Source organism: Hippoglossus hippoglossus, chromosome 7 (genome assembly GCF_009819705.1).
Source record: "Hippoglossus hippoglossus isolate fHipHip1 chromosome 7, fHipHip1.pri, whole genome shotgun sequence".
Classification (NCBI taxonomy): Eukaryota; Metazoa; Chordata; class Actinopteri; order Pleuronectiformes; family Pleuronectidae; genus Hippoglossus; species Hippoglossus hippoglossus.
In genome coordinates, this window is record NC_047157.1 from 2830114 (window position 1) to 2852666 (window position 22553).

A 22553-nucleotide genomic window follows, 5' to 3' on the forward strand; every position below is an offset into this window, starting at 1 on the left:
GTTTCTTGTCATATTCATGTCTAAAACAACTATGATAGGTAGGTAACTCTTGGTTATTGAGTGAATTAGGAGTTAGGATAGCAATGACATACACAATGATCTGTCCTGGCTGTAGATGGACAGGAGCCACTTACTTAGTCTGACACTACAGCAGGCTGTGGACTTAGGAAATGTACATAGTATTAATTTAAGACAAAATGTTTTTCTATTCTTCATGCGGATCTAGTCAGGATGGCCGAGCGGTCTAAGGCGCTGCGTTCAGGTCGCAGTCTCCTCTGGAGGCGTGGGTTCGAATCCCACTTCTGACAATACTCTTTTGTTTCCAATAGTCAATGCGTAGGTCGTTCTCCATCTATGACAGCCAATCAGTCAGTCCGTTTTCCATCTTTTACGTGACGTCACCGCCACTGACAGCCAATCGGTACGTCCGTTCTCCATCTTTAACTCGCAGGCGCTGACTGTAAATTTGACTTGTTTTTTGGATTAAAAAGAGGTGTCATTCGCGTAGATGACACAGACGAATATGTCAACAAGAATCGAGAGCTTTTGGTGACGCTGGTGTTGATGTGCTGTATGCATAGACATGTGATAGCCACAGCGACCTTTATACGTTACATTATCCCTCACCTTAATGCTACAGAGATTTCTGTGTTGTTGTGAATACAACTGAACACCTGATCTCCTGCTGCATCATTCATATGAGAAACAGCCTCCATATTTCATGAGAAGGGCTTACATAAAGTAAATCTCAGGTTCCACAGAGACTTGAATTTGGATAACTGGATTCAAAGTCCAGAGTGCTGACAATGACACCATGTAACCACAACATAGAGACTGCGCCACTGCTTCAGGATTGCTGCAGATGCACATTATAGGCCAGGTATCCTTTTACCGTGCTGTATTATCCTGTCGCATGTCGTCCCTCCTCAGTCACCCTTTATTCAACATGTAAATAACCCCACTCACTGTTTTAATCACACTCTCTATCTTATATATCTCTTCAAGGTGATGTTACTAGTTTTCACATAAACTATCAACTTGTCTATTAGACCCTAATCCAATAAAGTTTTTCTTCTAATCAACAGTTCTCTATTGAAACAGATTAATATGCCTCTATTAACCAGCTAAGTATCTCAGGCTTTTAGCTGGTTACAGTAAATAAACCTCTGCTTAAAAAGCCTAATCTTGACCCAGATGTTATAGCTAATGAAAGACCCATACCAATTGGCTGGAAAAAGTAATACAATACCAGGTGTACAGTAATGACTTCTGTTCACTAACAGAAGTCAAAATTAATATGAAAATGAGTCAAGGATTCAATGTTGTGTCTTTATTTTTTGTTAAACATATACATATATATTCTTGAATTAAGGCATGTATACAACATGAATTGAACCATCTACACATAGAAGCCATAAATAGGAATACTTCTTTGGATTTTAGGCAATAATCCATCGAAAATAAAGTTCCTCTGCAGTTTCTCACTAAAACACACTGTGTGTAAAAGTATTACAGCAAAAAGTTATGGAAAGTTGTAGTTGACAAATGCTTTTACATTACGTGATTCTGCCTTTGTCCTTTATAAAGTTGTGTGCAGACTCCTGCTTACTTTAGTACTTTATTTCATTGTCTATGGGGAATGTCCAAAGATCAAAAACCTCTGGAAAGATGTTACAAAATGTTTGTCAGAAATGTTTAATATCAAAGTCCCTTTCAATGTCAAACTCTGTGTACTTGGAATATATCCGAAGGACTTTATACAAACATCGAAACAGACCAAACTTCTGGACTTTGGACTTCTTCAAGCCAGGAGAGCTATTGCAATCTGTTGGAAGAGTGTGGATGCACCATCATTGAGAATGTTTATCCGGAAGCTGACTGACTGTATCGGTCTGAAAAGACTAAGTTACATTGCTAAGGGCAAGCGGAAAGACTTTGTTTGGCTCTGGGAACCATACATGACCATCATGAAAGATGGATGTCTGGGATTTACCTGAAAGTAGATTGTAAACAAAGTAGGGAAATACTGTATTTAATCTTATTTGTATTCTATCTGGTATCAATGCAGGGTGAATGTGTGTATGGATGGGGATATGTATGTCTATGTCGTGTACGTACTTCTGGTCTCAAATTGTTGTCAATGTATGTTTTTAATGTGATGGTATAAGAAAATGAACATAAACTTATTGTGGAAAAAATAAAGAAAAAATAAACAAAACACTTAGAAGATAAGAAAAGATAATCCTTTGCAATATTTCAGCAGTAAGAGTCAAAAAGGTATCAGCAAGTAATAAGTTACATGCAATACTTAAGTGTGAGGAACTATGTATGAGTCTGAAATGAAGTTAAATAAAGTTAAAGAATCAACCACTGGAGCCGGGGGCGGGAGGTGGTGAAAGAGGCGGCTGCAGGTGCAGCGTGATTGACACGTTCCTCAGCAATACACATTTCGCCGCCCTTGTCAAAGTTGGAGGCAATTGCCTAGTTCACCTATACGGACACGCCGGCAGTGCATGTCTATGTAAACAGCATGATGCTACACGGCCGGTAGAGCTTCTCATGCCGGGTCAACGCCTCTAACTCATCTATCTTATTGGGAGGATTCACCTCAAACAAGTGGGTGTGTATATGATGTTTCTAACACATGACAGCCACAAAACGGAAAAAAGCAAGAAGAATACAAATATCTCAGGATGAAAAAGAGGACACCAACCCGTAGACGAAGATGTCACAATATTTTGGTGACCCCGGTCTAAGGTCTGGAAACATAGACATGTGATAACCACAGGGAACTTTAAACGTTACATTATCCCTCACTTTAATGCTACAGACATTTCTGTGTTGATATGAACACAACAGACCCCCTGCCACATTGTAGATATGAGAAACATCCTGATGAGAAGGGCTTACATAAAGTGAATGTCAGGTTCCACCGAAATCTGAACTCAGGTCACTGGATTCAAAGTCCAGAGTGCTGACCATTACACCATGGAACCACAACATAGATCAACCAAATCATTACCGCCACTCGTTCAGGATTGCTGCAGATACACATTATAGGCCAGGTATCCTTTTACCGTGCTGCTGCATGTCCTCCCTCCTCACTCACCCGCTGACCTGCGCTCACTTTACACATTAACAATAGACACTAATCAGAAGTAATTAGCAGCCATTGCTGTGTCTTGTGTAGCTCACATGGCAAAGCCATCTCCTCACTGGAGTAAGCATTTACTGTGTCTGCAGAAACTAAAGAAAGACTCAACAGAAACTGTCTGCCCCTGACCACCTACATGAGTTAAATCAAAAGTAAGCAGGAGACAAGTAATACATACAAAGCTAATGGAAATGAATACAAGCACTATAGAACCAAAAATATAATGATAAAATGTTGCCGATTAAATAGAAGGTCACTCAGATCAAAAGCTCTACTTGTGATGATCTGATATTTGATCACCAATTTGATTGATTCTGTTTGACTGAAACCTGGCTGCAGCAAGATGAATATGTGGGTTTAAATAAAGCAAAGCCCCCCACCCACATTAGAACTCATAGTCCTCGAAACACAGGCAGAGGTGGAGGGGTCACAGCCATCTTTAAATCGGACTCATCAATCAACACTCAACCTACAGGTACATTTGAAAGTCTCATCCTAACCCTCGTACATCCTAGTTGCAAATCACAATATTGCTAATGACAGCCTTAGTTCTGCATTTAATTCACTGATAGACTCCAGTGGTTTTATTCAACATGTAAATAACCACACTCACTCACTGTTTTAATCCCACTCTTGATCTTGTTCTGACATATGACTTAGAAATGTAATATTTAATAATATTTTCCCGAAAACCTCTTCTGTCTGACCATTTCTAATTACATTTGAATTCACAATTATTAACTACACTATAGATCTACACTATAGATCTTTCCAAGGTGACTTTACTAGCCTTCACATAAACCATCAACTTGTCTATTAGACCCTAATCCAATAAAGTTTTTCTTCTAATCAACAGTCATCTTGTGGAGGGTGATGCCAGCCAACAGGGAGCGGGCCGTGGTCGACGGAGCGACCGACGACCAGGAGAGGAGCTGCAGCACACCGGCCTGCCACCTCCACTGCCTCCGGGCCAGTGGAGGGGTCGGGGTGATGTGCTGCCAGGCTTAGCGCTGAAGACTGTTCAGAACATTATCTGGTACACTGGACAGGACTCCAGTACATTTATCCAGGCGGGAGGTGATGAAGGCATGAATGAGGGTGTCTGCCAAGGAGTCAGTGAGTGAAGGCCGGTGTCTGGATATGTTTTTGAGGTGAAAGAAGGAGGATTTGGTGATGGATTTGATGTGGGATTGGAAGGAGAGGGTGGAGTAAAGAATGACACTGAAAATGAATCAAGGATTCAATGTTGTGTCTCTATTTTTTGTTAAACATATACATATATATTCTTTAATTAAGGCGTGTATACAACATGAATTGAACCATCTACACATAGTACCCATCAATAGGAATACTAGATTATAGGCAATAATCCATAGAAAATAATGTTCCTCTGCAGTTTCTCACTAAAACACACTGTGTGTAAAAGTTTTACAGCAAAGAAGTTATGAAAGTTATAGGAATCTTGTAAGGATTGGATTATAAAAGGGATCTTTGACAAGCTGCAGGTTAATGCTTATCATATTTTCCAGGCCACCACCCTTTTAATGTGCCTAGATGTAAATGAGGAAACATACAGTGTACAATTGAAGAAATGCATGTTTTCAATTTTACATTATCTGATTCTGGCTTTGTCCTTTATAAAGATGTGTGCCGTCTTCTCCAGACCTCACAAGAGCAAAATTAATAAAAAATTATGATATGCATTACATAAGCTATTTTACTCGACAACAAACAGTTTTTACACACCTTGATTATTCATCCACAGATCTGGTCAGGTTAGTTTTGACCATGTGTCCGTCTCTTTGTCCCCTCAGACCTGCCAGGTAGACCTGAGGCCTGGGCATGTTGCTCTCACCGTCTCTCTTGCTTTGACAGGCGGCGTCCTTGGGCAGCCAGGTCTGAGTGATGTTTTCCCGCCTCATGTGGCTCAGATCAGTCTGTGCTGAGTGCGTAACTTTGGTCCGAAGATTAGCCTGGAATTATGAAATGGAAACATTTATTGGTCAATAACTTAACAAGGTTATATATGGCAGAGCCAAAACAGGTGTTAGTAGACGGAAGGTAACTTGATTTGTCTCTCTAATGTGGTGTTTATATCTGTACCTATATTTGCTGGAGGTTATTTTCCTCTAATTCAATTTTTTTCTACAGGTGCTAGCAGTGTTTTACTTAATACAGTGTCAATAAATTACATCAGGAATTTAGATGAGAATCAGTGCTTTGTTAAAACCGTGCACTTGGCTACATTGGTTGGGGGTGAGATATTATCAGGGAAGTGCATTAGTGATAGACTATTGCATTTATCAGACACCAATACACGGTTCAATGGTGTGTGTGCTCACAGACAGTTAACATGACGACAACTATTTGACAACTATTTTTTCTTCATGAGATAAATAGCAGTAATACAAAGTACCCGCCCAGCAAAGTGCACTAGCATGTATGTGATAGGACAGTGCAGCACCACATGACATTGTGCTGCATTTTGTTGCAGTATAAGTTGGGCCAGGGCCATTCAAATCAATGTGTATTTTCAGTCTAAACTTCTGCCTATTTATCCTGGATGTTGTTTGATGCCGAAAAAGAGCAAAAAGAGCAACTTATAAAACTACATGGTCACTAGTGACAGTGTGAATTCACCAGGCTCACCAGTCTGATAGCTTTTCTCCGCAGTTCCCACTCATTCCACTCATATGACTTGACTATGTTTGTCTCCACTGGGTGTAGGTCAGTCTGCGTGCTGCTCTCACACTTAGTGATGGGCTTCACCAGCAAACTCTCTCCTGGCTGCATCTGCAAAACCACAAGTTAGAAACGGACACTGTCACAGTGTTATTTTTAATGCGACCACCAGTTCATGCCAAAGTGATGAGAACCGTTTTCAGACATGACCTCCAGAGGAACTCTTGGGTCCAGACTTTGTCCAGAGGTTACGTTTCACACATGAACAACACAGCAGGAAATTCTTTGCTGTTAATCCTGCGGAGGATCTCCTGCTGTGTTCACACATCTGCTGACTTTATACTAAGTGCTTTCACACATACACCTCCTCCAGAGGATCTCCGGAGTTCAGTGCATGTCCGAAAACAGCTACACTGTCAAATTCTATGTTTAATTCCCCAGAGAAAGAATACTCACCTCAGAGTATGGACTGACACAGGAGAACTGTTGGTGGAGTTTGAGAAGCTGAATGAGTTCAGGAGAGAGCTTGGCTTTTTCTGCAACCTCAGCAATGAAGTCGTCTGGACGAGAGGCAAATTTCAAAGCTGCTTCTTTGGAGCTAAAAGCATAAAGCTTCTCTTTATGTCTCATGACTCCAATGTGTGGATTACCTGCAAAAGAAATGGGACATTACTTAAAAGGACAAAACTTAAAAGGACAAAATATTTAATACTTTTACATCATAGTGATGTCATGTGACATCACAATGCCCCACATTTGCATAATAGGAGAGGGGGCTTTAGATATACAGGAGCTATAACCTATATAGTGTTTGAGACAGAGGCTGAAAAGAGGAGCTGCAGCAATGGACAGCATGAGCAAAGTGATGAGTCTGAACATTCGATTATGTAAACCTTTTATTTTCTAATGAGGATAAGACCATGGATAAATGTGTCCAACATTATTCTTTTTTGCTGCACGACACTGAGACAAGTCAGTTGAGGTGGTTAATGATAAAACAATAAAGAAAGAGTAATAACGAGAGCAGTACCTGGAAGAAGAAGCCCATCCCGGTTCACAAGTGTGTAGCCACAGACTCCATTATACTGTAGCAACAGATCATTAAAACTAGTTGTTGCTTCAGGCAGGAGCCATTCCTGTGTCTTCATCTCAGCTTGAATAATGCACTCATCTGAAACATAAAAGCAAGAAATCCAGCTGCTTGTAAGCTCAAGTCACTTTGGCTTGGACATTTTTCTTTGTGGAATCCAGTTTTATGACTTTTGAAATGTGGAATTCATTACTTAATAGAGACTGACACAGTGTGACTATGTGTGACATCAGACATACCTGAGGACTCAGTCAGTCTCTGTTCATCTGTCTTCACCTCTGACGCCTCCAGCAGGTCATCCAGATAAGCTTCAGAAAAAATGTTGGCCTGAGAGGTGAGGAGGGGCTGCAGACTGAGCTTGATGTTATTGAGGATGCTCAGCAGCTCAGCCTCATCCCGAAGTCCAGACCACACGTCTGACAGGGCTTTGAACAGTGGCTTAAAGAAAATATGAGAAATGACAAAAATGAGCAATTGTTAATTATTATTATTATTATTATTATTACTATTATAACTTATATTACATATATTTCACAAGTACAACATGCGTCACACCTGAAACACAAAGAGTTTTCAATTTAACTGTAACTTATAACCAAGCGAGAGGAACCACTAATGTGAATCAGACTAAGACAATGACTTTATATAAAAATGGACATAGACTCCAGGTCTGGAAATTGAAGCAGATGCGGAAGTGCCTGCAACCTGTATTCTCTAGAATGACCAGCAGAGGGCGACTCCAAACAAAGGTCTGTTTCTATAGAAGTCGATGAGAAAATGACTCTACATCTCACTTGATTTATAACGTCAGCTAACATTTTCATACAGAGTTTATGCTCTCAATCTCTAGTTTCAAGTTTTCTTCGAAACAGCATGATGCTCGTTTTGTAAATTATGGTCCCATTAAGTGTCAAATAGACGTAAAGCACCGTAGAAATTGTGTGATTGACAGCTAGTACCATCCAAAGGGTGGAGGTGGCACCTGTAAGTGGGTGTGCAGTAGCTCGTCCCCTGATCCTCCAAATATATACTTTTGGTTTAAAAAAACTAAGATGGCGCTGGACAAAATACCAAACTCTGTTGTCACAGTGGGTTAACACTATAGGCTAAACACATTCCAAACTAAACACAGGCAGAGGGCTGTTTAAACTAACTCTCAATGTAGAAGCAATCATGTGTACTTGCCGAAATGTTGAACTGCTCCTTTAGGAGAAAATCTAACGGAATTACAGTAACAACACTTGGATGACACCCAGTACAGTGCAAACCTCCATCAAGGCCAAACTATCCATTTTTTTAAGTTTTCACAATAGAAAAATAACAGCAAAAAGGAAGTAGTCTGATAATCTGCACCAAATTTAACAACATAAATTCTGTGTGTCAGATTTTTATTTTATTTTAACATATTATTTCTAGAGAAATTAAGAAAAAAGTGATCCACACCAAGAATTTAATTGTTCTTCCCTGGCCCATGTTCCATCATTTCACCAGGTTTGGTACAGATCAATGGCATTATGAGTAATCCTAATTTCAAATGACCAAACATCCCAACAAACAGTAAGCTCCTTGGCAAACTCACAAAAACATTTGCAGTGGGTACAGCTGTCTTTGACTGCACGGTTTCTTTCAGCAGCTTCATCTGTGACGAGAGCTCCGTCTGCAGGAATTCAACATGCTTGGCACACAGACATGCATCAGCCTGATAGTGAAAGCAAAACACAATTATTCTTTAAACATATCACTCAGGAACGTAATACATCACTTCAGCTATTCTTCATTTGTACAGAATAAACTAGAAAAATGGTGTATTGAAAAAAACACAGTTACAACTACCAGCTACTGTTACCTCACCAGTAACATTTTGAGGAACACTTCGTGCTGCCTGATGTTGTAGAGAGCCTGTTTGAGCAAGACAGAGGACACGTCAAGTTCTTCAGGCTGATGGTCAGAGTCTGTCAGCTTCTCCAGCACAGCTGTGTATTTCCATGCCAAACTCTGTGACGCACTCAGCTCCTTCTCTATGCTGTTACTGATGACTGGAAGACTTCCATTTAGAACGTCCGGCACTGCAGGGTGAATGTAGAAGGAAATATTATAATTATCAAAGGCAGTATTGGTGATTACAACCGTCTGATGATGAAGTTTAAGACACATGTATGTATGTGTAACTTTACACAGTGGTTTAAAAAAAACACTTTTCTGGGCTGGATTCTCAGATTGTACCAACAGCTCGTCTCCACTATGGGAACTTAACATCACCTTTAACCTGGACTAACTTGGCTGATGACTATAAACCTACTCAAAAGAACATGAGACGCTTTACCCTCAACCAGCCCCTCTCTGTGATCTAAGCAGAAGGTGGTCTTTTTACATAAAAAATTGTAATAGTAATAATACCTTAATGTCTGTATTTATCTAGTGCCTTTCAAGGTACCCAAGACGGCTTTACAGAGACAGAGGGAAAAAACTACAAGGACAGAAAATAATACTAGAAACACTAGCTGGGACTAGACTAAACTCAGTGTCCAGAGACGGGACATTGTGGATTGCTGCTGGGAGAGTATTCCAGAGGGTGGGGGCTGCTGCACTGAATGCCATGTCACAATAGGCTCTGAAGGAATGGGATGCAAATCTATGTCCGAGGGCCGTAGATTTCGGAATGAAAATAGGGTGGAGGACGTCAGACGAGTACTAGGGGGCCAGGGCATGAAGGGATATGCAAACAGGATTTTTCAGAGCAGTGAACACATTACTTTTTATGTCAATAGGCTGGTGTAGTGTACTTAGTTCACGAAGGTCAGTTTCCTCCCCCCTCTTCCTGCTGGCTTTGTTGAAGATTCGGATCCCTGTTACAATCATGGTAAGTTCATTAAGCTGCTTCTCCTTTTCCTTCTTTAAAAGCACCATGAAGGTTCCCAGTTCAGTCGGAGGAAAGACACTTTGCAGAGCAGCTGGCACAAAGAGAAACCAACAGTCAGGATACAATGTGTTGTGTTCTGCATGGCAAAAGGTATGTGTGGCAATTTCAGCCACAAGGGCATTAGTGAGGTCCAACACTAATGTTGAGTGATAATAAATATGATCCAGTTCATTGCAAAGGTGTTGGATGGGGTTGAGTCTGTGGTCTGTGCAGACCAGAGGTTTTTTCCTTATGGAGCTGCCTTTGTGCACAGGGGTCATGTCGTCTTGGTGACAAGAGACTTGACCCTGTCGTCCTCCTCGCTTGTCAAGAGCATGTCACAATATTTACTATACTATATACTGTAAAAGTTTCAGACACTATAGTGAATGTGACAGATCAGTTATGACATTTAAACAGATTGCATCCAAATAGTCTGAAGACAGGTTCATATCTGTTAGTAAAAGCTAGAAAGTAAATTTCACTTTGACTCAACATTTTATCATTGACTACTCGTTTCATTACAATTGCTAAGGAGGTTATGTTTTTGTCTGTTTGTTTGTTAATTAGCATGATTAAGCTACTGAATGGATTACCACAAAACTTGGTGGAGAGGTGTGGTATGGGTGAGGAAAGATCCCATTAAATATTGGTGTGGATCCTGATCATTTGGCGGATCAAGGATTTTTTTTTTCACTTTGTGAGATAGAGTTGTTTTAAGAAATTTTGTGAATTTCTACAGAAATAATTCATGGACCTTGATAAAAAAAATCTCTATGTGCTCTCTGAGTGTCATTCTTGATGTCTGTGAGACAGGCTAGGATTAGGTGTACTTGATATACTTTAGGTGAGAATGGCACAATTCATAGATCTGGTCTGTGTTATCTGCAAAACTGGAACAATATTTGTGTGTTGTTAAAATTGGTGGCATTACCCTTTATCCTACATTCCCACATAATGCTGTCTCTACACTTTTACTTAATGCATATTCTCTTGACACAGTGAAAGAACAAGTTGGTGTAAAACCTGTAGCCTCTTGCAGAGTGTTGTCATCTGTAGGTGAACCCATGCCGGAGCGCAGCACGATGTATGTGATGATTTTACGGTACAGAGCATCTAGTTCCTCTCGTGTTTTCACCCTGCTATCAGTGATGTCTCTGCTAACTGGGCTGAGCCTGGAGTCCACCACCCGCTGGATTTCCTCGAGAAACTCACCTGCACAAACACATAAAGTACTTGCCTAGTCATGATATCCATATTGCAAAATATATTTTCTTACTCATTTAAATCAATTCTAAACTCACTCCTAACACACAACCAGTCATGGCAAAAAGACCAAAAGTTTTATATATGCTCCAGTTTGACATTTCTAAAGACATTTCTAAAAAAGTTGTTTGCATTGTTTGATCGGTCTATGGCTTATTGAATTAAGCAGGTAGGACAAGTTGTGATGATACTACTAAGACAAGACTGGACTAGAGTTAAACATTTGTGTTTTTAAAAAATGTATTGAATGATGATTTTCCATTTCAGTTTTTGGCACCTATATCTCTGAATGTCTTCAAGAGAGGCTCAAGAGGTTCAAGAGAAGTCTGTAATCATGACTGCAGTAGCAGGAGACATTAGTGTGAATATAGTTGCAATTACTTACGTCGGGAAGTGTAATTTATATCAAAATACACTTGCATTTTGATTGTGTCGAGGGAGGGGCTGCACTTTTCCATCAGTTTATCCAGACACAACTATAAAAAACATTGTAGATTAGAAACTGGGCTGTTGTTTTGATTAACCACTCTGAGGTCATGTGCTCTGTAGAGGGCTCGAAGGCAAGGATTTTATATTATATTATTAAAAACTTTATAAATGTATCTTTGATATGATAAAACACTTAAAATGTCACCACTTTTGCACTATGAGTAAATAAAGAAAGAAAATCACTTTCTGAGCCAAAGTTTTGTAAACTGTGGAGATAAGTGCTTTTAAATTAAATGCTATAGATCATCAAAATAAAATGTACAGTCAATATTATACTTTATATTAGTCAATAAAATATATAGCATTTACATATTTTATATTATTCTGAACACTTGTTAAAAACAGATCAAAACTAACCTCCTCCAGTTTCTGGACATCTTGTTTTGTCAGTGTGCGATCAACATTGAATCCATTTCTTGGGTCCAGAACAACAGCTTTCACCTAAACGTGCAGTAAAAATGTCAAAATCAAAACTAAAATGAGTTGACAGTCAACATGGCTGACGGGACACATCACAACACACCACTATACGTTTATAAATTACTTTAGTCTTTCAGCGTGTATTAACCATGGGGCGTTAGCATCTAGCGGTAGCTAGCTAGCTTAGTATTCGGGTAATACTGACCATGAAAGCAACCAAAGTGTCCGACACGACTTGTCCCCTCACCGCACACTCCTGCACTATCTCACGGATAATGTTTTTAATCACGTTTTCCGCGTGAGCCCGCGACATTTCTAAAAGTAACTGTAACTTATCTTAACTACAGCTTGTTGCTAACGGCACAGCTAGCTACAGCCTCCGCAGGTTGTTGATAGCTGGTTGCCACGGTAACAGTGTTCACGTGACAGTGGGACAAAGGACATGTTTCTGTCAGGAGGAATTATACGAGAGTTACACGTGTCTTCAACTTCATCATCAGACGGTTGTAATCACCAATACTGCCTTTGATAATTATAATATGTCCTTCTACATTCACTCCGCAGTGCCGGACGTTCTAAATGAAAGTCTTCCAGTCATCAGTAACAGCGGCTGTGCTGGAGAAGCTGACAGACTCTGACCATCAGCCTGAAGAACTTGACGTGTCCTCTGTCTTGCTCAAACAGGCTCTCTACAACATCAGGCAGCACGAAGTGTTCCTCAAAATGTTACTGGTGAGGTAACAGTAGCTGGTAGTTATCGTCTGGGAAACTGTGTTTTTTTCAATACACCATTTTTCTAGTTTATTCGGTAAAAATGAAGAATAGCTGAAGTGATGTATTACGTTCCTGAGTGATATGTTTAAAGAATAATTGTGTTTTGCTTTCACTATCAGGCTGATGCATGTCTGTGTGCCAAGCATGTTGAATTCCTGCAGACTGAGCTCTCGTCACAGATGAAGCTGCTGAAAGAAACCGTGCAGTCAAAGACAGCTGTACCCACTGCAAATGTTTTGGTGAGTGTTTTTCATCACTGTAACTATTACCTCTGCCAAGGAGCTTACTGTTTGCTGGGATGTTTGGTCATTTGTAATTAGGATTACTCATAATGCCATTGATCTGTACCAAACCTGGTGAAATGATGGAACATGGGCCAGGGAAGAACAATTCAATTCTTGGTGTGGATCACTTTTTTCTTAATTTCTCTAGAAATAATATGTTAAAATAAAATAAAAATCCGACACACAGAATGTATGTTGTTAAATTTGGTGCAGATTATCAGACTACTTCCTTTTTGCTGTTATTTTTCTATTGTATTACTACGGATTCATGAGACAGAAAGAGAAGCTTTATGCTTTTAGCTCCAAAGGATCTGCACTGAACTCCGGAGATCCTCTGGAGGAGGTGTATGTGTGAAAGCACTTAGTATAAAGTCAGCAGATGTGTGAACACAGCAGGAGATCCTCCGCAGGATTAACAGCAAAGAATTTCCTGCTGTGTTGTTCATGTGTGAAACGTAACCTCTGGACAAAGTCTGGACCCAAGAGTTCCTCTGGAGGTCATGTCTGAAAACGGTTCTCATCACTTTGGCATGAACTGGTGGTCGCATTAAAAATAACACTGTGACAGTGTCCGTTTCTAACTTGTGGTTTTGCAGATGCAGCCAGGAGAGAGTTTGCTGGTGAAGCCCATCACCAAGTGTGAGAGCAGCACGCAGACTGACCTACACCCAGTGGAGACAAACATAGTTAAGTCATATGAGTGGAATGAGTGGGAACTGCGGAGAAAAGCTATCAGACTGGTGAGCCTGGTGAATTCACACTGTCACTAGTGACCATGTAGTTTTATAAGTTGCTCTTTTTGCTCTTTTTTGGCATCAAACAACATCCAGGATAAATAGGCAGAAGTTTAGATTGTGAAAAAATTGTTGTCAAATAGTATTGGTCTGATAAATGCATTAGTCTGTCACTAATGCACTTCCCTGATAATAAGTGAACGGTTTTAACAAAGCGCTGATTCTCATCTAAATTCCTGATGTAATTTATTAACACTGTATTAAGTAAAACAATGCTAACACTTGTAGGGCAGGACAATCAAAAAGGTTTTGCGTGGCATGGCATAAACATGTTCAGACACCCTGTCCTTCAGTTGATATTTGTCACATTTTTTCTTTTTTTTTTTCAGAGTGATGGCCAGAGGAAAGAAGCTGTTCTGGTGACTGGTAGTTTTGGCCTTCAGTGCTCTGTAGCGCCTACATGAGGGGAAGAGTTGGAACTGGTGGAGTCCAGGGTGTGATGGGTCTGCAGTGATGTTTCCTGCCCTTTTCCTGACTCTGGAGATGTACAAGTCCTGGTTGGAGGGCAGGCTGGCACCAATGATTTTTTCTGCAGACCTGACTGTCCTCTGTAGTCTGTTCCTATCCTGTTTGGTGGCCGATACGTCGTGGTTCCATGGTGTAATGGTCAGCACTCTGGACTTTCATTTCAATTCTGTAGAAGCCCAACTTATGAAAACAGTTGGCCCAAAGACTTGTTGTTGTTTGTTGCATTCAAAGGCCTGGCCATTTCAATCACAACACAAGACACATCACTGAAGTCAATCAAAGGTCATCTATCAATGGGTAATATGTCACGTCTTTCCTGAACAGAGTCATCAAGTGCTGATGGACTGGACAACTGTTGGTCTCCTCAAAATCAGGTCCCACCGAGATTTGAACTCGGATCGCTGGATTCAGAGTGCTGACCATTACACCATGGAACCACTACACGTGTCGTAAACACCAATGTGGTTGGGTGTTTTACTCTCTTTATACAAGAGCGTGGTCTTGTGTTTGATAGCAGGACTTAATGATTTGACATCCAGATTTGGTCAGAATCAGCTTTATTGGCCTTGTATGCGTACACATACAAGCAATTTGACTCCGGTTTTTCTGTTGCTCTCAACGTACAGACATAGACAAATAAACAAACAAAAAACAAGGACAACAAAGCAGAACAAGGTTAAGCAAACAGTCCAGGGTGTGATGGGTCTGCAGTGATGTTTCCTGCCCTTTTCCTGACTCTGGAGATGTACAAGTCCTGGTTGGAGGGCAGGCTGGCACCAATGATTTTTTCTGCAGACCTGACTGTCCTCTGTAGTCTGTTCCTATCCTGTTTGGTGGCCGATACGTCGTGGTTCCATGGTGTAATGGTCAGCACTCTGGACTTTCATTTCAATTCTGTAGAAGCCCAACTTATGAAAACAGTTGGCCCAAAGACTTGTTGTTGTTTGTTGCATTCAAAGGCCTGGCCATTTCAATCACAACACAAGACACATCACTGAAGTCAATCAAAGGTCATCTATCAATGAGCAATATGTCACGTCTTTCCTGAACAGAGTCATCAAGTGCTGATGGACTGGACAACTGTTGGTCTCCTCAAAATCAGGTCCCACCGAGATTTGAACTCGGATCACTGGATTCAGAGTGCTGACCATTACACCATGGAACCACTACACGTGTCGTAAACACCAATGTGGTCGGGTGTTTTACTCTCTTTATACAAGAGCGTGGTCTTGTGTTTGATAGCAGGACTTAATGATTTGACATCCAGATTTGGTCAGAATCAGCTTTATTGGCCTTGTATGCGTACACATACAAGCAATTTGACTCCGGTTTTTCTGTTGCTCTCAACGTACAGACATAGACAAATAAACAAACAAAAAACAAGGACAACAAAGCAGAACAAGGTTAAGCAAACATTCAACTAGTATGTACAAGTATGAATATAAATATATATGCAAAAGTTTGTATATATGAACATAAAACCCAACAACAATGACAATTAAATGGAGAAATAGTTCGATGATGCAGAGATGCTCGAATAAATATGGGAAAGATTGTCACAGGATACTTTATATACATGAGGTAGATGGAATATGTATATATATATAGATTAGAATATAAAGGTACCAGATTATTGCAGACGGATTGTTTCTGACACTGTATGACGGATTAAGTGTTCATCAGAGTGATGGCCAGAGGAAAGAAGCTGTTCTGGTGACTGGTAGTTTTGGCCTTCAGTGCTCTGTAGCGCCTACATGAGGGGAAGAGTTGGAACTGGTGGAGTCCAGGGTGTGATGGGTCTGCAGTGATGTTTCCTGCCCTTTTCCTGACTCTGGAGATGTACAAGTCCTGGTTGGAGGGCAGGCTGGCACCAATGATTTTTTCTGCAGACCTGACTGTCCTCTGTAGTCTGTTCCTATCCTGTTTGGTGGCCGATACGTCGTGGTTCCATGGTGTAATGGTCAGCACTCTGGACTTTCATTTCAATTCTGTAGAAGCCCAACTTATGAAAACAGTTGGCCCAAAGACTTGTTGTTGTTTGTTGCATTCAAAGGCCTGGCCATTTCAATCACAACACAAGACACATCACTGAAGTCAATCAAAGGTCATCTATCAATGGGTAATATGTCACGTCTTTCCTGAACAGAGTCATCAAGTGCTGATGGACTGGACAACTGTTGGTCTCCTCAAAATCAGGTCCCACCGAGATTTGAACTCGGATCGCTGGATTCAGAGTGCTGACCATTACACCATGGAACCACTACACGTGTCGTAAACACCAATGTGGTTGGGTGTTTTACTCTCTTTATACAAGAGCGTGGTCTTGTGTTTGATAGCAGGACTTAATGATTTGACATCCAGATTTGGTCAGAATCAGCTTTATTGGCCTTGTATGCGTACACATACAAGCAATTTGACTCCGGTTTTTCTGTTGCTCTCAACGTACAGACATAGACAAATAAACAAACAAAAAACAAGGACAACAAAGCAGAACAAGGTTAAGCAAACAGTCCAGGGTGTGATGGGTCTGCAGTGATGTTTCCTGCCCTTTTCCTGACTCTGGAGATGTACAAGTCCTGGTTGGAGGGCAGGCTGGCACCAATGATTTTTTCTGCAGACCTGACTGTCCTCTGTAGTCTGTTCCTATCCTGTTTGGTGGCCGATACGTCGTGGTTCCATGGTGTAATGGTCAGCACTCTGGACTTTCATTTCAATTCTGTAGAAGCCCAACTTATGAAAACAGTTGGCCCAAAGACTTGTTGTTGTTTGTTGCATTCAAAGGCCTGGCCATTTCAATCACAACACAAGACACATCACTGAAGTCAATCAAAGGTCATCTATCAATGAGCAATATGTCACGTCTTTCCTGAACAGAGTCATCAAGTGCTGATGGACTGGACAACTGTTGGTCTCCTCAAAATCAGGTCCCACCGAGATTTGAACTCGGATCACTGGATTCAGAGTGCTGACCATTACACCATGGAACCACTACACGTGTCGTAAACACCAATGTGGTCGGGTGTTTTACTCTCTTTATACAAGAGCGTGGTCTTGTGTTTGATAGCAGGACTTAATGATTTGACATCCAGATTTGGTCAGAATCAGCTTTATTGGCCTTGTATGCGTACACATACAAGCAATTTGACTCCGGTTTTTCTGTTGCTCTCAACGTACAGACATAGACAAATAAACAAACAAAAAACAAGGACAACAAAGCAGAACAAGGTTAAGCAAACATTCAACTAGTATGTACAAGTATGAATATAAATATATATGCAAAAGTTTGTATATATGAACATAAAACCCAACAACAATGACAATTAAATGGAGAAATAGTTCGATGATGCAGAGATGCTCGAATAAATATGGGAAAGATTGTCACAGGATACTTTATATACATGAGGTAGATGGAATATGTATATATATATAGATTAGAATATAAAGGTACCAGATTATTGCAGACGGATTGTTTCTGACACTGTATGACGGATTAAGTGTTCATCAGAGTGATGGCCAGAGGAAAGAAGCTGTTCTGGTGACTGGTAGTTTTGGCCTTCAGTGCTCTGTAGCGCCTACATGAGGGGAAGAGTTGGAACTGGTGGAGTCCAGGGTGTGATGGGTCTGCAGTGATGTTTCCTGCCCTTTTCCTGACTCTGGAGATGTACAAGTCCTGGTTGGAGGGCAGGCTGGCACCAATGATTTTTTCTGCAGACCTGACTGTCCTCTGTAGTCTGTTCCTATCCTGTTTGGTGGCCGATACGTCGTGGTTCCATGGTGTAATGGTCAGCACTCTGGACTTTCATTTCAATTCTGTAGAAGCCCAACTTATGAAAACAGTTGGCCCAAAGACTTGTTGTTGTTTGTTGCATTCAAAGGCCTGGCCATTTCAATCACAACACAAGACACATCACTGAAGTCAATCAAAGGTCATCTATCAATGGGTAATATGTCACGTCTTTCCTGAACAGAGTCATCAAGTGCTGATGGACTGGACAACTGTTGGTCTCCTCAAAATCAGGTCCCACCGAGATTTGAACTCGGATCGCTGGATTCAGAGTGCTGACCATTACACCATGGAACCACTACACGTGTCGTAAACACCAATGTGGTTGGGTGTTTTACTCTCTTTATACAAGAGCGTGGTCTTGTGTTTGATAGCAGGACTTAATGATTTGACATCCAGATTTGGTCAGAATCAGCTTTATTGGCCTTGTATGCGTACACATACAAGCAATTTGACTCCGGTTTTTCTGTTGCTCTCAACGTACAGACATAGACAAATAAACAAACAAAAAACAAGGACAACAAAGCAGAACAAGGTTAAGCAAACAGTCCAGGGTGTGATGGGTCTGCAGTGATGTTTCCTGCCCTTTTCCTGACTCTGGAGATGTACAAGTCCTGGTTGGAGGGCAGGCTGGCACCAATGATTTTTTCTGCAGACCTGACTGTCCTCTGTAGTCTGTTCCTATCCTGTTTGGTGGCCGATACGTCGTGGTTCCATGGTGTAATGGTCAGCACTCTGGACTTTCATTTCAATTCTGTAGAAGCCCAACTTATGAAAACAGTTGGCCCAAAGACTTGTTGTTGTTTGTTGCATTCAAAGGCCTGGCCATTTCAATCACAACACAAGACACATCACTGAAGTCAATCAAAGGTCATCTATCAATGAGCAATATGTCACGTCTTTCCTGAACAGAGTCATCAAGTGCTGATGGACTGGACAACTGTTGGTCTCCTCAAAATCAGGTCCCACCGAGATTTGAACTCGGATCACTGGATTCAGAGTGCTGACCATTACACCATGGAACCACTACACGTGTCGTAAACACCAATGTGGTCGGGTGTTTTACTCTCTTTATACAAGAGCGTGGTCTTGTGTTTGATAGCAGGACTTAATGATTTGACATCCAGATTTGGTCAGAATCAGCTTTATTGGCCTTGTATGCGTACACATACAAGCAATTTGACTCCGGTTTTTCTGTTGCTCTCAACGTACAGACATAGACAAATAAACAAACAAAAAACAAGGACAACAAAGCAGAACAAGGTTAAGCAAACATTCAACTAGTATGTACAAGTATGAATATAAATATATATGCAAAAGTTTGTATATATGAACATAAAACCCAACAACAATGACAATTAAATGGAGAAATAGTTCGATGATGCAGAGATGCTCGAATAAATATGGGAAAGATTGTCACAGGATACTTTATATACATGAGGTAGATGGAATATGTATATATATATAGATTAGAATATAAAGGTACCAGATTATTGCAGACGGATTGTTTCTGACACTGTATGACGGATTAAGTGTTCATCAGAGTGATGGCCAGAGGAAAGAAGCTGTTCTGGTGACTGGTAGTTTTGGCCTTCAGTGCTCTGTAGCGCCTACATGAGGGGAAGAGTTGGAACTGGTGGAGTCCAGGGTGTGATGGGTCTGCAGTGATGTTTCCTGCCCTTTTCCTGACTCTGGAGATGTACAAGTCCTGGTTGGAGGGCAGGCTGGCACCAATGATTTTTTCTGCAGACCTGACTGTTCTCTGTAGTCTGTTCCTATCCTGTTTGGTGGCCGATCCAAACCAGACAGCGATGCATGCGCGGAGAACAGACTGGATGATAGCAGTGTAGAACTGGATCAACAGCTCCTGAGGCAGGTTGAACGTCCTGAGCTGGCGCAGGAAGTACATCCTCTGCTGGGCCTTTTTGGTGATGTTGTCGATGTTGGAGGCCCACTTTAGGTCGTGGGAGATTGTGGATCCCAGAAATCTGAAGGTCTCCACAGCAGACACATTGTGCTGTTGAGTATGGTGAGGGGGGGCAGTGTTGGGGGGCTCCTCCTGAAGTCCACTGTCATCTCCACAGTTTTGAGCTTGTTCAGCTCCAGGTGGTTCTGACTACACCAGAGGGCCAGCTGTTCCACCTCCCGTCTGGACGCAGACTCATCACCGTCCCTGATGAGGCCGATGACCGTTGTGTCGTCTGCGAACTTCGGGAGTTTTACAGACGGGTCTCCTGGTCCCCTAGTGCTTGTATTCATTTCCATTAGGTCTGTATACTTGTCTCCTGCTTACTTTTGATTTAACTCATGTAGGTGGTCAGGGGCAGACAGTTTCTGTTGAGTCTTTCTTTAGTTTCTGCAGACACAGTAAATGCTTACTCCAGTGAGGAGATGGCTTTGCCATGTGAGCTACACAAGACACAGCAATGGCTGCTAATTACTTCTGATTAGTGTCTATTGTTAATGTGTAAAGTGAGCGCAGGTCAGCGGGTGAGTGAGGAGGGAGGACATGCAGCAGCACGGTAAAAGGATACCTGGCCTATAATGTGTATCTGCAGCAATCCTGAACGAGTGGCGGTGATGATTTGGTTGTTCTACGTCGTGGTTCCATGGTGTAATGGTCAGCACTCTGGACTTTGAATCCAGTGATCCGAGTTCAAGTCTCGGTGGAACCTCAGGTTAGTTAATATTTCTCAGGAAGTATAGAGGATAAAGATTTGGCAGAAGGTCTCTGTCCTGTACTATGAAGCAGGATTTGCGCTCATCGCATTAACTTTCTGTTAAATTGGGCGTTTCTGCTCCTACATAATTCATTCACTTCTTATCGGAGTAAATCGCAATGGTAAATTATGCTGAACGGCTGACCTGCCCTGGAGCAGGTTAAATTGGAGACGAAACATCAACCAGTATGAAAGCACCTCCCACTGACCAATCAATTCCTTTGAAACATGACATCACAGTTCTTAGAGGATCCTATGGAGCAAAAACAACAAAAAAGGATCCTGTTGTTAGGTTAAGTTCAGCTGGATCTCGGAAAGATATCCTGGGTTTGTTGAACTCGCTTTGTAGTATAGGCCCCAGGTGGTCAGTTGTGTTCACAACAACACAGAAATCTCTGTAGCATTAAGGTGAGGGATAATGTAACGTATAAAGGTCGCTGTGGCTATCACATGTCTATGCTTACAGCACATCAACACCAGCGTCACCAAAAGCTCTCGATTTTTGTTGAGATCTTCGTCTGTGTCGTCTACGCAAATGGCACCTCTTTTTAATCCTGAGATATTTCTTTTCTTTTTTGCGTCTGTCATGTGTTAGAAACATTATAAACACAACAACTCACTTGCGGCTTATCTTCCAGTTGATCCCCTACTGTTTTCTCACATGGGCTCATTCGGACATATTCTGGAGTTTTTACTCGGGGGGGCTGGCAGGAGAAACTCAGGAGAAAGTCCAGAGCCTCTGAGTTGGCATGTGTGTTCTCACATACAGCCCCTCCGGAGAATGTCAGGAGATTATGCAGAGTTCAGTGCATCTTGAAGCCTTCAGTAATTCTTCCAAGTGTTCAGGCCACAGTAAGTGAACATACCACGCTTCAAAACCTGGTTAAACCTCTGAAAAAATATGATAGCCTTTTCCTGCTGTAATACAGTCAGGATGGCCGAGCGGTCTAAGGCGCTGCGTTCAGGTCGCAGTCTCCTCTGGAGGCGTGGGTTCGAATCCCACTTCTGACAGTGTGCTTTTAATTTGGGCAGAGCCAACGTAATGGGCAGGATCTCCGAAAACAATGAGTCAGCCTTCAGGGAAATGTCGAAAAACCTGGAGAGCTGGAGCTGCAACAACGACCTCATAACCCGAGCAAAACAGGAGAAGTGATCCTGGACTTCAGGAGATTAAAAGATAAATGACATCAGTTTATCTACATCAAAGGAGAGAGGGTGAAGGCATTGCGAATGATCCCTTTCCAATGACTTATTTTCACCCACTTTGGACTTTATTTTCCTCCTGATTTATTATAACAGTGAGGTCCGCCAATCAAAGACATTGCTATTACACCTGAAGATTGCGGGTAATGCAGTACTTTGCCTTTACACCACTAATAAAACACATTTTTCTTAAAATGCAGTTTCACATCATACAGACATCTACAGTAGTATATAGCGTGTGTTAAGTCTACCTCTGATGGTTACAATATAATGGATAATTATCAAAATCTCTATTCAGGAAATGAATAAGATGTTCGAACTTTCAGCTTCTTTCATGGATCAGCTGGTAAAGCACTTTAAGTTTAAGTTATTTTGTAGTATGCTAACATATTTCTATCATTTCAATTCTGTAGAAGCCCAACTTATGAAAACAGTTGGCCCAAAGACTTGTTGTTGTTTGTTGCATTCAAAGGCCTGGCCATTTCAATCACAACACAAGACACATCACTGAAGTCAATCAAAGGTC

General features: G+C 41.3%; 1 protein-coding gene, 1 long non-coding RNA gene and 4 other non-coding genes across 10 annotated transcripts; 3 read left to right on the forward strand and 3 right to left on the reverse strand.

Moving 5' to 3' along the window:
* On the reverse strand, nt 1–22015 carry LOC117765193. The gene is made up of 4 exons (XR_004614522.1): nt 21752–22015; nt 12790–12796; nt 1783–1789; nt 1–139 (listed from the first exon to the last, which is right to left on the reverse strand). It is a non-coding gene; the product is annotated as an uncharacterized LOC117765193 (long non-coding RNA).
* On the forward strand, nt 226–308 carry trnal-cag. Its single transcript has one exon. It is a non-coding gene; the product is annotated as a tRNA-Leu (tRNA).
* trnaq-uug lies at nt 2925–2996 on the reverse strand. Its single transcript has one exon. It is a non-coding gene; the product is annotated as a tRNA-Gln (tRNA).
* On the reverse strand, nt 4271–12594 carry cfap206 (cilia and flagella associated protein 206). 5 transcript variants are annotated; one of them, XM_034591430.1, is made up of 13 exons: nt 12206–12594; nt 11938–12021; nt 11477–11567; nt 10852–11040; nt 9710–9877; nt 8778–8992; nt 8506–8625; nt 7166–7364; nt 6867–7007; nt 6293–6486; nt 5804–5947; nt 4901–5127; nt 4271–4375 (listed from the first exon to the last, which is right to left on the reverse strand). In XM_034591430.1, the coding sequence occupies exons 1-12, from the start codon at nt 12311–12313 to the stop codon at nt 4906–4908; spliced, it is 1875 nt and encodes a 624-aa protein (XP_034447321.1). In that variant the 5' UTR covers nt 12314–12594; the 3' UTR covers nt 4271–4375; nt 4901–4905. The 5 variants fall into 5 exon arrangements, with proteins under 5 accessions (XP_034447321.1, XP_034447319.1, XP_034447322.1 ...); XM_034591428.1 differs by having other exon boundaries at nt 4313–4346; XM_034591431.1 differs by lacking the exon at nt 4271–4375 and having other exon boundaries at nt 4403–5127; nt 12248–12594.
* trnaq-uug lies at nt 20708–20779 on the forward strand. The gene has a single exon. It is a non-coding gene; the product is annotated as a tRNA-Gln (tRNA).
* Nucleotides 21753–21835, forward strand: trnal-cag. Its single transcript has one exon. It is a non-coding gene; the product is annotated as a tRNA-Leu (tRNA).
* Nucleotides 22016–22553: the final 538 nt, after the last annotated feature.